The 15,928-nt window shown below is 52.5% G+C and overlaps 1 protein-coding gene across 20 annotated transcripts in view; it reads right to left on the reverse strand.

The window, feature by feature from the left end:
* Window positions 1-4,220: 4,220 nt before the first annotated feature.
* MAPT (microtubule associated protein tau) overlaps window positions 4,221-15,928 on the reverse strand; it is a 90,257-nt gene continuing 78,549 nt past the window's right edge. For 15 of the 20 annotated variants that reach the window (XM_036997246.2, XM_036997245.2, XM_036997250.2 and 12 more), the window contains 4 exons: window positions 11,558-11,650; window positions 8,116-8,197; window positions 6,681-6,793; window positions 4,221-4,697 (listed from right to left, as the gene is read on the reverse strand). In XM_036997246.2, the coding sequence (XP_036853141.2) occupies window positions 4,482-4,697; window positions 6,681-6,793; window positions 8,116-8,197; window positions 11,558-11,650 (504 nt within the window). In that variant the 3' untranslated portion in view covers window positions 4,221-4,481. The remainder of the gene's footprint in view (window positions 4,698-6,680; window positions 6,794-8,115; window positions 8,198-11,557; window positions 11,651-15,928) is intronic. The other 5 variants (XM_073235724.1, XM_036997253.2, XM_036997259.2 and 2 more) reach the window with 1 other exon arrangement.

The raw sequence follows: 15,928 nt of genomic DNA on the forward strand, positions 1-15,928 counted from the left end.
AGTTCTGTGTGAAAATATAAGGGTTCATTGTTATGACCTTGACCTAATAATTAGTAAGGAACAAAAATTGACATGATGGGTTACTGGGTTCTTTGTTGTTTTCCTACAGATCTTGATTTAGTGGACACATTCCCTAATCCAGTCCGTAACAAGGCTCCAGAAGAGAGGGAGACAGCACTCAAGCCTGGAAGGAGATCTAAGCCATTTATTTAGCTGATTGGCCTCAGGTCCTGCCTCAGCCCCAGGCCTCCAGGCTAATTTCCAGGGACAAAAAAAGCTCATATACCCACCACAGTCTTCTCAGGTTTGAATAACATACACTGGTACGGGTCTTGAAAACTCTTGAGCCGCAGCTTTGAGAGTTCAGCCACAAGGAAATTGTCCTTGCAGATGGACTAGCTTGGTTTATGAGCGCCAGAATGAGAGAAATAACTGAAAATGAACAGCCAGACAACTATTTTCACTTTCAGGGCCCCAGAGAAAGCTGGTAAATCCTGATATCCAGGTTTTAACATTATCCTTTCTTATTCTGAGCTAAGTGCTGTAAGGCTGGGAAAGGACTTGCAAATCATATACATACGTCCTATATAATTTTCTTGTCCTTTGAATCCATGCAGAGAGACCTTATTTAACCAGTAATAACTTTATTTCCAAATTCACTTTTACAGCAACAGTCAGTGTAAATCATTTGTTAAAACACACAATACACCATATGGACATTCACAGACAGGAAGCTAAGCTAAGATGGTTTCATGTCCCTCCCCCCACCCACAAAATTACTGAAGAAATCATGGGACTTGCAAGTGCCAGAAATGGTCCTGTTTAACACTGCAAATGCACGGGGCTAAGTCCATTAGGAGCTGGGACTCCGGGTCAGTGCCCAGGGTAACCCTTCTCAAAGCTGAAGAGAAACCGGAATTTTGAAGCCACCCATCTGCAGATGGGACAAGTTGATGATCTCTGCCTCTGCCTTCATCCCAGCTCTTGGCTTTACTTGAGGGACAAAGCTATAAAGAGTGATGGGAGAGATCCTGACAGGCTGCATATCCAAAGCTGGTGAGAAAGTGCCAGTGGCTTAGAGGAGGTGCTGGGTTGGGAACCCTGCAGGAGAGCAGCGGGCCAGAGCAAGCTTCTCTCCAGATTCTTCCACAAGCTCACTGCGTGCACCTGCCTGGGAGGGAGACGGAACTGCCTGGCAGCCTGCTGGACCTGGGCAACCTGTCGGGTGGAAAGGTGAGACCCCGAGGACCTTTAGCGAATGCGGAGGCCTGAAAGGGTTGCACGGCAGTGAACTGCCGCCTCCCGGACCTCCCTTTGGCTGTGGTTAGTATTTCACAGGTTCCTCCCCCCTCCCCCCTGCAGCACGACAGGCAAATCTCAAAGGGTACAGTCTCACCATACAAGTCAGCTTAAATGGAGCTATTGATAAAGTGAGGGGAGAGCTTGAAGGAACCAGGAGGGTGCACATCCTCTCCAGCTCATCCAGGGGTAGGGAAGTGCCCAGCTCGGAGGAGGGGATTCTCCTCATTTAAGGTCACGGGCCAGCATCCCTTTGCAATCTCCCTGCCAGCACAGACTTGACCACCCTAAACAATGATCTTTAGGCTCATCCCCAAATCTCACCCACAGGGAGGGAGAGTCCAGAGCCCTCAGAGGAGATGCTGGAGAGCAGGGCCCAGGACTGGGAGTAACGACAAGAAATGGAGCCCAGATTGGGGCAATAATGAGGGAGCACATCTCCAACAGCTACCAAATCTTTACCCCCACATCTTTTTCTTCCTCAGAACCCTTCTAAGAACAGCTGGGACTTAAAGCAGTGGAGAACCTCACAATGGAAAGTTCTGGGCCCGGATGATTCCTTGAATGGGAAGCTCTAGCTGCAAATGAAGCTTCCAGCCTAGACAGGAGGTCCAGGCCTCTACCACCAACCCCCAGTGTTGGCTTGAATTGAACCCAAACCAGAAGTGGCAGGACTGGGCCTAAGGTTGCTGAATTTCTTTAAGCAGCAATTTTCCACAAAGGCTGCTTCCTGTTCCCTGTGGCAGCAAACAGGCCTGGTGCGAGCTCAGCCGGTGCCCTGGCCATGGCTGTCAGAATGGTGTCTCCTGACTTGTCACCCTGTTGGGCAGCTTGGGCCCCTGGGGCCCATCCAAGGGCAGGCAGTCCATCCCCACCCCTTGGTGGGAGGCATAGGCTGCCCTTTGTGAGGAAGGGCTTGGAGAAGGACCCCAGGCAGAGGGATGGACCGCAGCCCTCCCCCTGGCGGCGCTGGCTTCATTTCTCTGGTGTTGCAGGGAGTCATGAGGCTCTGTCAAGGCTGCCATGGGCTTCTCCAGGCTGTGATCAGAGAGGGCCGGCCACACAACAGCACACGGCTCTCTGCCCTGACCAAGCCCTGACCAAGGGATGACGCTCTGGGCTTCAGGGAGGGGGCACCACAGCTTCTGTCCTAGCCCTGTGCTTCAGGCCTTCTTTGCAACTGAGGGTTCTCAGATGTCAGAATCTGGTCTCTGTTGGGTCCCAGATGGTGATGAAAGCCCTTCAAAAATTGGGAGGCCCCAACAGGGCAGAGCCACATGGGCCCCTTGGAGCCAAGTCCCAGTGCGGGGTGGGGGGATGGAGGGGGAACATCTAGGACCCCCACAAGGGTCAGAAACCTCTTTACAAGCATTTCAAGGTACATGCGTCCTTTTTTTTTTTTTCTTTTCACTATCATAGTCACTCTGGTGAATCCAAGCATGAACAGACAAAGCCGACTACAACGCGACAGGGTGTGGATAGGGAGGGAAAGGCGACATCTATGTATATGTTCAGCTGCTCCAGCGGGACAGACAGCACGGCTCCCAGCTGGGATGGGGAAGAACCATTTCCGAGGGGTGTGTACCCCCTCCGGGGGTGTGGAGGGCTGGTCATATGCACTTGGGGCAGAGCAGCGGCTGGGCCCTCTGGAGGGCTGGCAGTCAGAAGCTGAGGCAGAAGTGGGGGACACAGGGACTGCCCTGGGGGCATCTCTGGCAACCAGGACAGCTAGCCTGCTGCCAGCGACACAGGAAGGGAGCAGGCCTGGGAGGGAAACTAAGTTGACAAGGCAGAAACATCCTAGGTTACTGCCAAGCCCCACCCTGAGTCACATCTGTGCCGGGAGGTAGGGGACAGTGAACCCAGTAAGTCCTCAGGTTCATTGTGAGGGATGCACCAGCTGAATGAGTGTAACTCAGACGGGAGACAGAAGTCCCGCCTGGGCTGGCATCACCTTCCCTCAGCAGCACCACTACCTTTAGGGCAGGTGCCTCTGTCTCTAAACAAAGTCCATGACAGAAGGGGGAGGGCTGAGGCTCGGAACTTGGGACTGTGACGTAATGAGGGGCACCGGCAGTGACTGGCCTGGCGGGGGTAGACAGGTGGCTGCAGTGGCTGTGGGAGGGTCGAGAGGCTCAGGACCCACCTCCCAGACTCCCACCCACTCCAGAGGCCCAGGCTCGGGAACAGGCAGACAGACGCCCCCCAGGAGGCACAAGTCCTTGCAAAGAGAACTCGTTAGTGGTGAGGTGGCCAAAGTCGTGGCTGTAGTTCCAACCTTCAGAACTCAGTAAAATAGGGTTTCCGCGGGGCAGAGGAAAGCCCCTTAGCTCAGGACCCCCACCCTGCAGGGAGGCAGAAAGAGGCCAGTGCCCAAGACAAGGTCAGTCTTCTCTGAGGAAGTCATCCAAAGGGTGCCACCCTCCTGCCAACCACCATCCTCCTCCTGCCCACCGCCCTTGAGCAGTGTGGGAGGGGCCGGAGCCCTTCTCCCACCGGCTGCCCTCCAGAAGGGGGCACACCTACCGCAGCCGGCCGCAGGCCACCAAGGACAGAAGGCCCCGAGCTCCGAGCTTGCTGCAGGCGCCGGGCTGCTTGCCTCTCCAGGCAGGGAGCAGCAGCTCCCCGGGCCCCACCCCTGCCTGCCTCCGCCCCTCCTGTGCCTCTCCCCTCCCGACCCCAGCCCACTCACACAGGTTGGCATCTGCCTGTGGCCCCAAAAACGCACCGTGTTTCAAATCCTTTTTTGCTGCCGCTGCCGCTGCCTCTGTGACACCCCCAGGATGGGGCCAAACAGGGGTGCCCCCAATCCCTTAAGAGTCCCTCAGAAGCAGCTTTCTGAGCCTCCTTCTCCCTCTTCTACTCAGGGGGGGGAAAAGAATCAAAAGTAGTTGCCCAAGGAAATGTTGGGTGTGGCCACCTTTTCAAATGTTTTTAAAAATATTTTATTAGTAGTAGCCCACCCATCAATTTGGAAAGATGAAATTTGCTCTTACTCCCATCACTGATTTTGAAGTCCCAAGCCAGGGCCGAGCAACAAAAAGCAGGTTAAGTGATTAACCAATTAACCGATCTGTGAGGAGCAGCTGGGGGAGGGCAGAGGGCGAAGGGCCAGACCATTTTTCTTTTTTATCCCACACTCTCTCTTCTCTCCACGATTACCGACCGCCCCAGGGGCCTGATCACAAACCCTGCTTGGCCAGGGAGGCGGACACTTCGTCGGCCAGTGTGGCGAGCTGGGGCGAGTCGACCATGTCGATGCTGCCCGTGGAGGAGACGTTGCTGAGGTGCCGCGGAGACGTGTCCCCAGACACCACAGGCGACTTGTACACGATCTCCGCCCCGTGGTCTGTCTTGGCTTTGGCATTCTCACGGAAGGTCAGCTTGTGGGTTTCAATCTGTAAGAGACGAGGGGAGGGAACATGAGACGCAGAGCCAGAGAAAGGGGGGCAAACCCTGCCAGCCAGCACCATGGCGGGAGGAGGCTGTAGGTGGCCGTGACTTTTGCATCATTTTCCAGTGGCAAATTTTGTGCAGGGTTCTTCCGACACCTGGCAGCAAGCCACCCAGTACCCCTCCCCAGAGCAGTGACCATTGTAAGTTTCTGGTGTACCCTTCCAGAGATGTTCCGTACATATGCAAACGTGTCTGTGTGAATATATCAAATATATATAATGTATTATCTATATTAATAATATGGCAACAATATCCATAGGCTTTTGCACTTGGTTCTCAGATTTACAGCCTCCCCTGAGGAGTACCCAGGTCCCGTGTGCTTTCTGATGCTTGTATGGTACCCAGTCGTAGCAGCCGCACCAACATTTATCTATTCCCCCACGCAGGGATGTTTATTTAGGTCCTGTCAGTCTTTGGGTGTCACTAACAGTGCTGTGTATGAATAACCCTGATAACCTTGTGTGCACATCATGACACATGTGTAAGTGGACCCTGGAAGTGGGGTTGCTGTGAGGAGCTGGAGAGCGCTAGGCCATCCGGGGGCCAGAACCCCACCCTCCCTCAGCTTTTATGGGGCTCTGCCACAGTCAGGCCTGTCCTGAGGTCTCTGCATGCGCCCTCTGTCTTAAGCCCACACCTGCAAGTGTGTCTCCGAGGCGGTACTGCCAGGCTTTCACTGCAAATGTATGATGCGGCATCTGTCGCTCAGAATCAGAGGAGTGTATGGAAGGAGGTGCAGTGATGTGCCGTGAGGACCCCTAGCTGCCACTGAGCATCACGTGGTGGAAAGATGGCTGCCACGTCCAACTTGCCAGGCCACCTGGGGCCATGCCCTTTCTCACTCAGAGCTGGGTCTCAGATACTAGGCCTATTCTAGAACATCCTTCTCCTTCCGCTGCTCCTCAGTTGGCTGCTGGAAGGCTCTAAAGACAAAAGCGAGCTGCTTGCCGAGCTTAAGGGCCAGCGTGGTGGTGACCCCAGAGGGTGCATGTGCTGCATTTCTGCAGCGGAGAAGGGGTGCAGCCACAAGACCCAGTGCCGGGACGGGCACAGAGGGTGCTGGCTCGGACCACACACACACGCTGCCCCTTCCTTGAGCTCACACATCCTCACCCACAGCAAGACCTTAAGTCTCTAGAAACAGCCAGGAATGCCAGGGTCCTTAGTGCCACAGCCTCCCGCGGGCACTCATGACAGGTAGGCAGAGGCACAGCTGAAATCTGGATTCCAGCATCATTGCTTTGCTCTGCCTGTGACCCATTTAGAAAATGGGGTTATGTGCCCATGACTTGTTCATGGTGCACTGGCCTGCTACTACGTTTTGTGGATGCTCACCAACCCCAGGGCCTAGGACAGTGGCTCTCACCTCTGACTGCCCTAAAGAATCACAGAGAGGCTTTAAAAACTCCAGGTGCCTGGACTGTACCTCAGACCCATTGCAGTTGGCTCTTGAACAATACAGGTGTGATCCCCAAGGGTCCACTTATAACTGGACTTGTTTTTAATAAATATATTGGAAAAGTTTTTTGGAGGGTCACAACAATTTGAAAAAAACTTCCTTTTCTCTGTGAACTCACAGGGTATGATTTCAGGTCAACAGTGGGCTAAATTTTGGGGGGAGTCAAACATTACATGCAGATTTTCAATTGGGTGTCTGTGCCCCTAATCTCTGCAATGTTCAAGGGTCAATTGTAGTTAGAATCTCCTGGGTGGGATCCCAGTCATCAAATTTCTTAAAGCTCCCAGGTGACTGCAATGGGCATCTAAGGTCGAGACCCACAGTCCTGGTAGTTGCTGAGAGTCCACATCAAGCAGCCAATACGGGATCCTCAGTTTTCCTTCTCTGAAAAGCTGGACCGCTTGCCCACTTGACTCCATTAACAGCCATATCCAAGTGCATATCCTCCCCACCCGGCCCCTTTTACCTTTTTATTCCCTCCACCAGGGACGTGGGTGATATTATCCAGGGACCCGATCTTCGACTGGACTCTATCCTTGAAGTCCAGCTTCTCAGATTTTACTTCCACCTGACCACCTCCTGGAAAACAACACACACAAGAGCACCGTGCCTTGGATGGGGGCTAAGCTAGCGATTCCAAGCAGACACCAACCTTTTGGAGCAGGTAAGACTATCCTTTATTTAGAGTGTGGTTTGGGCACAAATAAGTCCCTCCAAAGGGCTTGAAAACAGTATGCTTTCACCATGATTGATGCACAATCAAGGTGTGCATCAAATATTTACTCAGCAGACTCGCCCTCCTTAGATAATGCAAAGGTAAATGACAGCACAGTTCAGGATAAATTATTCTAAATTCTAAATTGGTTGGCTTCCAAAGGGCCAAAGAATGAAGTCTTTCTAGTTAACATCCTATAAGCTGCAGCCCTATAAGCCCTTAAACTAAATGGCAAAATGCACCCTAAACAAGGGTGGGGCCTGACTTCCCTCCCCACTCGGACACTAGGCGCCTTGCTGAACCACGGGGTACATGGCTTGAGGAGGACATGAGCTCCATTACTTTCTTGGGAAGCGTAAAGTCACCAGAGAAAGCTGCACAGTGGGATCATGTTACCAATTGAGGGGTGGTTCTCCCCCCACAGGAATGGTTCAAATAAAGATCTCTGCCCTGAACAGGGCCTAAGGCAGAAGCTCCTGTTCTGGGCCCCAGATCCAGAATCCAGACCGGCACTGTCCAATAAGGTGGACAGCCAGATGTGGTTCTTATATTTTAATTAAATAAAATTAGTTCAGTTCATCCACTGCACGAGCCACAAGTGCTCGACAGCCACATGTAGTTAGGGGCTACCATGCTGGACAGAAATACAGAACAGTCCCACTGCTGCAGAAAGATCTATAGACAGCACTGATTTCTGTACAGTGTGGGATGGGGAGGGAGAGGGTAAGCACAGTAGGACTCCAATAGTATCTTCTGTTGAGACAAAGTCAAAGCAGGAGCATGTTGATGGCCCAGGGGTCCCATGTCATAGCTGCTACAGTTGGTGAAGTGGTCCCCATGTTGGCTGGGGACCAAACTGGGACATCCACAAGCCAGCCTTCAGGGGCCAGATCAGGCCCTTCCTCAGCCCTCAAGGCCATGTGTGCAGCCCTCTTGGAGAACCACGGGTTAGGGTTTAGGACCAGCATTTGTCCCCCATCCTGACCTTGACTGGCTCCATGGACCTGCTCAAGAGTGAGACAGGGCAGCCACACCTCATGGGCCCCAGCAAGTGCCACCCTCCATACCCTCCTTGGTGGCCCATCCCACCAATCCCTCCCAGCCATTTCTGGAGAAGGCAACACCCAGTCCTGTCCTGTCCCCACCCAGACCTTCCCACTCCGTCCTCGCCTTCTACAAGGGCTACCTGGCTTATGGTGGATGTTGCCTAATGAGCCACACTTGGAGGTCACCTTGCTCAGGTCCACTGGTTTGTAGACTATTTGCACCTACAGGTGAGAGAGGATGAGCAGGATAGAGACAAAGAGAATAAAATAGGAGTGTTTTATCATGAGTGCAACACAGTGAAAAGCAGCTGTACAGGTCCAGGCCCTGCTGGACAGTGTTTCCTGTCTGCTGAGAGGAACACACCCCAGTCATGGTGGAAAATGTGTTGTTGGAATTCTGCCAACCTTGCCCCAAGAGAGCTGGGTCTTCACAAAATAACTGGGACTAGAGTGCTTTAAATCCCTCAGGGACTATAGGGATACTGTGTCATTGTGCAGGGCCATTTGTGTAGCGAACACATGTCAAAAAGCCACTCACTTTCCTGACTTGAAACTCACAGGTCACACTCAGTGAGGACATAAAGAAGGGATCAATATGATCCTTCTGTGCAGCATTTCAGAAATCTCATTGGAAAAGCAAGAAAACTATCTGCTATGCCTCAGAAAGGAGAGGGTGGGTGGGCTTCCTCCCAGAAGCTTCCACAGATCCAGTGCCCCCACAGCAAGAGCAGTGACAGTCACCAAGCAGGACCCAGAGCAGTTGGTTACTCAGTGGTAAGAGCCAGCTGGCACCTGGGCGCACAGCATCCCGGACATTTCGGTTCTTTACCGAAAGGTGCAAAGCGACATCAGCAGGAGGGGCAGGCGGCACAGCAGGAGCCACAGATAATGTAGTGTCTCGTGGAGCTGGACTCGTGGAGGGACACGCACAGCCGGGGGAGGCCTCGGGGCTCCAGGACGCAGACTCGCCTGCATGTGGCCAGCCCGAGCTGCCCTCTGATCGCAGCCCAAGTACCAGCGCCCGAGAGGGGGCTCCCCCGCGGGGACCCCGCATCAGCGGAGGGTCTCCTTTTGGAAGTGTCCACGAAGCTATGGCTGTGAGGGGGTCCCTGCGTGGTCACCGCGCGACACCTCCCAAGGCCTCCAGCAGGGCCCTCATCTGAGGGGGAAGGCGGCCAGTCAGCGCCCACTCGGAGTGACCCGCAGAGCGATGGCCTCGTGTCTGAGAACGGGTTTAACAAGGACCCCGGGAAAAAATGGGTTTCTACTCGGCTCTCAGCCTTCTGGAACAATGCCAAATTATTTTAGTTAATGAAAATCGTGTTGATATTTGCCGCTTATTGACGGAGAGTTGACTGAGGCTGACGGGGGGACACGGCCTGCGTGCGTCAGTGCGGAGGACGAGGTGTGGGAGCCCACGGTGCAGCCGGCCCCCGCGGGACAGCGCGCGCCCTGGGGTGGGGCGCTGGGGAGGCAGGCCGGGGCGGTGCAGCTCCGCCGGCAGGAGGGCGGGGCCGTGGGAGGGGCCACGCGGACCCGGGTGTGGGCGGGGCCGCACGGGGCGGGGCCGTGCGTGCGGCCGGCCCACGGCTTCCTTCCCTCCCTTCTCTTCACAAGGTAGCTTGTGAGAGCGGAGGAGGTTGTGGTTGTGGAGAAGGCGAGACCTAGAATGGCAGAGGGGAAAGAAGGGGTGAGGGTGGGAGCCAGGGCGGGGCTCAAGAGGACCGGAGGTCAGGGGAAGGGAGCGGCAGGCCCAGGAGAGGGGCCAGAGATGGAGGAAGAGCAGGAGGGCCTGCCTGCTGGAAAGTCACCTCCAGATTGCGGAGAGAAGGGCGCAGGAGGAGGCCGAGCCCAGGCCTGGGGTCCAGTGTCCCCCAAACACCTGAGGCTGGCGTGGTACAGGTGCTTGTAAGCCTCCTGCCTTCCGGAGAAGAGCTTTCTGTGAGGGCTGCTGCTGCTGCAAGCAAGCAGTAGCCATGAGCCAAGGACGAAGCTCAGGGCTGGCCCAGGATATCCTGTGGCTCTTTGCCAGGTCGGAGGCCAGCCCACAGGCCGGCAGAGAGTGCAGGACAGATTGAAGATGCCCCCAAGGAAGTCCCTTGATATCCTGCCATCAGCAGTGCGACTGTACTCTCTCCTCTCCACTTTGGCTGGAAGGAGCTGTCTGCTGTTTGTAGCCCGCTGCACCTCAAGGCCCTGGCCTCAGCAGCACAACCTTCCACCAGCAGACCAGACACAAGCTAAACCGGAAAGCACCTGGCCTTCCTCCTCTGGCCAGAGCCCAGTGTCCACAATAAAGCCAGAGAACCAGAGTCAAAGCTAAAACAACAACCAGCACTCGGAGCCCATGACACAGGGGCAGGGATGATGCCACACCTTCTTTCCTTCTCATGCCAGAAGACAAGGTGGCAGTGGAACAGGAGAGCAGGGGCTGGGGCACAGAGGAGATACTGAGCAGACACTGGTGAGGAAGCATTAGTGAAGCGCCATGCAGCAGCCAGGGCTGAGTGCCCGCTGCTCCAGCAGAGCCAGGACCCAGGTGCTCAGGGCAGGAGGCAGCAGACTGAACACTGCAGATGATGGGCATTTCTGGAGAGCAAGCCCACCTGGGACTACCCATGCCACCCTGGTGCTGCCAGCTGGGAGCAGATGCCTGCCTTCTGAAACATGCCCCCCGCCAGGGGTGGACCTCCCGCAGGTCTTGAACCTCCACTCCCCAGTGTGTTGAAACATTTGCTTCCAGCTAACCCAGAGAGGTGGGGAGGGAGGAGGAGGCTGCAGAGAAGGGGAGCCGAATCTCAGGACGCTGGGTTTGCATCCACGAACCATGAACTTAGAGTAGCGGGAGAACAGCAGAGTTGACCAAGTGGGTAGGTGAGCAGAGAGCATGCCAGGCCCAAATCTCAGAGCTATATCCACTGGGGATGCAAGGAGTCTCCAGGAACATTTGGAGGAAGCCAAATGTAAAAGGGCCCAATGCAGCATTTCTTTGTCAACCCTCAACTTGGGGAGGGGAAGGCCCCTGAGGCACTTCTGCTGGGCACTTCTGCATCTGGAGCTTCTGCCAGTGAAGGAGCTGGTTGTAAACGTGAGCCGGGGCTCATACCTTGAAAGTGCAGAAAACAAGTGAAAGCAGAGACTGGACAGTTAAAGACCTTTGTGTTGGCTGGTCACAACAAACAGGCTGTCTGTCTGTAGAGGAGTCCCTCAAAGTGAACCTGCCCAGGGAACAGGGGGAGAGGTGACAGCCCAGTCTCAGGTGCCTCCACCTTCAGCCCACCTCAGGCCGTTGGGCTTGTGGAGCCCTACTGGGCAGGCAGTGAGTGGAGTGGCCTGTGGTTACTGGGCATCAGAGAAAGGATCAGTCATCTTCCCCATTCTGCCTGCACAGGCTGGGGACCTAGAGATCCTGGAGCATGTCTCCCAGAATGGTGGGCACAGGTGTGGGGAGCCAGGGACACGGATAGCCCCCGGGGCTGAGGATGCTTTATTCCATGCAGTGTCTTGCAAGTGTAGTTACTCTTGCTGCTGCCTAAACCCCAGAACCACAGTTCGGCGCAGGGAAAGTGTGAAAGTACTCACACTGCCGCCTCCTGGCACGTGTTTGATATTATCCTTTGAGCCACACTTGGACTGGACGTTGCTAAGATCCAGCTTCTTATTAATTATCTGCACCTTTGATAGCCAGAAAAAAGGATGAGTGTCACACCACACCCAGATCCTTGTGCTCTGCACCAACACCGGCTCTCTGGCTCTCTGACCTCAGGCGGGGGAGAGGAGGCCCCACGGAGGGGAGGAGGTCTGAGTCACACCTCCCCAGGGGAGCTGCCCTGGAAGGCATTCCAGAGCTCTGCGTGATTGGAGGTGGGCCCCACCTTACAGCACTGGGTTTACAAACATTCACCAGGAGGCAAAGCTTCACTTCACAGAAGGATTGCATTACGGAGGCCCTCAGGGAGCACCTCTGAGGCAGAAACAAAAGTTGAGGGTTTACCAGGTGGGGATGGCGATGTCACTGAATGAGTAAATCAAAAGGCCCACCTGTGTCCTCATTCACACACCTACCATTCACATGCCATCAGGACATTCATCGAGACCTTTGTGGGGCCCTTCTCACACCTGTTAGGCACTTGAATCACCTGAAGGTAACTTTTTAAAAAATCTCAGACCCCACCCCACCTAGAATTATGATCGTGATTCTAGGAGCATTCTAATGCTCCCCTGGTCCGTTGCTCGGATGCACGGCTAGGTTCGATCATCATAGGGAGGGTGTGGATGGCTTCATGGAGAGCACAAATCCAGACCCCATCCATGTGAGGGTTTTGTCACATGGAGGGCCGGGTAATGCCCGCCATTCCATCCACCAGCTGACCCTTGTCTGCAGTCCCACCAGGTGCTAGTGTTCCAGGTGGTCCTCGCTCAGCTTTCCAGAGCAGGTGTGGCCCAGAGGGTAATGATCCCATTGTCTTTCTGCAAGGATCCTCTTTCTCTGGGCGCTGAGCAGAAGGTGTGGGGAAATCAGTGTTTTAGTGGAGAATATTATTTTTGCCCACTTTGTCTAAAAACTATGAAATACAAGACCACCATGGCACAGAGGAGAGCTGAAAGACCCTGGAGCAGTCTTTGTTTGCTAGAGCAGTGACATCTTCACCGGGAGTCTTTCCCCTCAGGGGCTCCGAGTTTGGAAACAGTGTGCTTTAGTTTCTATGAATCACAGAAGTAACTGCCAACCTAGAGCTCCCAAGTAAGATCCAGCATTGCTTCAAAATCCCGGAGATGGCGTTAAGACCTCGGTTGCTGCCTTTGTGAACGTGGGGTGGGGGCTGCTGCCAGGGGCCCAGGACCTGCTACGGTGGCTGTGGCCGGGGGTCAGAGCCCCAGCCTGCTTCCTCTAGGGAGAAGAGTCCCAAACTCTGACCCAAACAGAGACCGCCATTAAGAGGCCCACAGTCCTCGGCAATACAGGGAAGTGAGAACATTATAGAAAAAAATGTCCATCTGACTTTTTGGTGTTAAAATGGTCTTTCCTTTGTTAAATATTAGGTATTAAAAATCACAATGATAGTAGATACTATTTATTATTTTTAGATGTCCTAAAACTGGCAAAATAAAAATATAGTGAGTTTCTCTCAGACCCTATCCCCAGTTTTTCCTTCATTTCATTGGTGTGAATCTAAAAACCAGGGAAGCACATATCTTACCCACTTCTGATTTGCTTTGATGTTCCTTTTAAATAAAAAGCTGTTTTTTTTCCATTGGAAAAGTAACATAATATTATGATTTTGAAAAATAGACATTAAAAATTAGAGCAACAACAAAACAATTTTCTTGTCACCCTAACACACTGCTATTGCATTTTGTTGTATTCCCTTGAAATCTCACATATATAAGTAAAATTACCATCCTATACCTATAAAAGGTAGTAATTATTGTGTACATATAATTTTATTTCTTGCTTTGTCAAGTAACATCATATCCTAAGCATCTGCCATGTTCTCCAGTCATCAGAAGCATTGTTTTAAATAACAGACGATATTCCATTTTGTGATATCTGTGCTCTCAGATATTTGTCCTGATTCCATTTTGAATAATGTAAACAGCCTCACCACGAACATCTTTCTGCAAGGATTTTTTCCATATTATAGATTACTGGTATAGCATAGTGTTCCAGAAGTATAAGTGGGTCAAAGTAATTAATAAATGTACTAAATACACTCAGTACAGCTCTCCAGATGGCTTTCCAACAGGATCAGATTAATTTATGCCCTGAGCACTGTTGAGAATGACAGTTTCACCATATTGCTGCCAGCACTGGGCATTTAAAAAACTCCTTTGCTTTTACCTTTGATTAAAACTTCCTGGCGTTCCCCTGGTTTACCGACGAGGCCATTTGAGGCACACAGAGAGGTTCAGGACTTTCTCAAGTCCCTGGCAGAAGCCACATAAAACCTAGATCTGGGGGTTTCTGTGGCCACAGGCTGTCTATGTGGCAACAAACCTTCACCTGAGCAAAACTTCATTCATGCTACCCTCAGATTTTAAGGAGTCCCATGTGAACTCCTTCTTTGGGGATCTTTTTTTTTTTCATAACTCTATTGGCTAAGTCCCAGACACAGACTTGCCTGCTTTCACAAAGGAGCAGTTTAGAATTAGCAAACACACACACACACACACACACACCATTATGAAACAAGAAAATTTAAAGGATAGTGGTTAAAAATTTTTAAAGGGAAGTCCTCAGGACTGACAATTTTAAGACTAATCATTACAATTAGCTCTGAGCTTCCTGGAAGCCAAGGCAAAAAGGAAAACATGATGAGTTACATAACTCTCCTTATCTGACAAACTTTGTTTTCTGTACTAATCCATACAAGAAATCGATCAACCAAATCAAGAGACAGAAAAGCAATAATAAAATCTGCACATACATAGAAATGGAAATGTTGGAAATATTTTTTCCACGTGGCTTTTTCTTGTTCCAGTCCCACAAAAAGAGGCAACAAGCCCTTGTGGGGTTTGGCAGTAGGTGTAAGGATATTTACAAAACAGACCTGAATTACTGTTAACCATCAAATTAAACTAACACCCTTTACAGAATGCTAGCTCTACAAGGGTAATGGTTGGCATTAAAAAACTGGAATCCCGAAACTTTCTCACCTAGAGTAACATGTATATCGAGCCTCAGCTCTGGACAGACATTGACAATACTCATCAAAGGAAATAACAATGGTTTGAATGCTTGAAATTTTTGATCTGGAAGAATTCTAGTCAAGGGAGAAATTCCTGTGGTCAGGGTTTGACCCTGGAAGAGAGGCAGCGGTAGGGTGGGGCTGTGGCTGGGTCCACTTTGGTTTAAATCATTTCCTGGAGGACCCCAAGCTGTCCTAATTAGGCCTTGATCTGGTTCTGTTTGGGCTCAGACCTCTTGAGGTGCTCCAGATGGTCCAGCCCTCCTCCCAGAAGCACCCAGGCTGGCCCTGCATCTGCTTGCCATCCCTGGCAAGGCATGTCTCCTACACTGCCTGGTGCCTGAGGGGCCCAGCTTGGTCTCCCTCGGTCACCAGGCCCAGCGCTAAGGACTGGGGATGGGGATGCTGGTGGGAATTTAACCTGCAGCTGGCACTGGACAGCCACAGCAGGCCTTCTCTTCAAGCCCAAGGTGGTCAGCCTGAGAACGGACACAGGAAAACTTACCTGGGATCTGTCAAGAAAGTGCCAGAAGAGAGATCGCAAAACCTTTAGAATTATTTAGTTTCTTTAAACAGTGACTGCCCCATGCTTCTGTAAAGTGATGGCATTTACACAAGGTTTTTCAGAAACGCAGAAGCTGTGTAGGGAGAAGATGCCCAGAGGGTCTTGGAGTGACAGGACTGTCCCAGAGGAGGGTCTCAGCCTGGCTCTGTGTGGCCTGACCCTCAGCTCAGGTTCAGTGGAGCCCTGGCCCTGATCCAGGTGATGCAAACTGTCCCGGGTACAATTCACTTTACTTCCTCCACGTAAATGTCTACATGTGTGCTTTTTCAAAACAGAACTGGGACTTCGTCAGTAAATATAATGAAGTTTAAAAATTTATCAGTTCTCCAGTACTCTGATAGTCCTGCGCAGCATCCCAGCGCCATCTCGTGGCAGGCTGGAATATCGCATCCCAGGCTCTCAGAGGCTTTCGGCTCTGGTAGCGGCCGTCCACCTGGGTCTTCACATCCCAGGGACCGGCCTGGATGTCCTCAGAGGAAGTGACTTTAGCTCCAGCTGCTCAGAACCAGCCAGCCCAACCGCACACTCGGGACCCTGGGCCCTTTCCTGGACTTGGCTCTGCACATCCCTTCTCACCGTGGGCAGCCACAGGGCTCCCCCAGTTCTGACCAGGCAGCCTTGCCCCAGGTGAGCCCCTTCTCTCTCTCCCTGGACAGCACCTGAGGCCTCCACTGACCACACAGAGGGGCTGCCTAGAGC

The sequence above is a fragment of the Manis javanica genome, chromosome 4, assembly GCF_040802235.1.
Source record: "Manis javanica isolate MJ-LG chromosome 4, MJ_LKY, whole genome shotgun sequence".
NCBI lineage: Eukaryota > Metazoa > Chordata > Mammalia > Pholidota > Manidae > Manis > Manis javanica.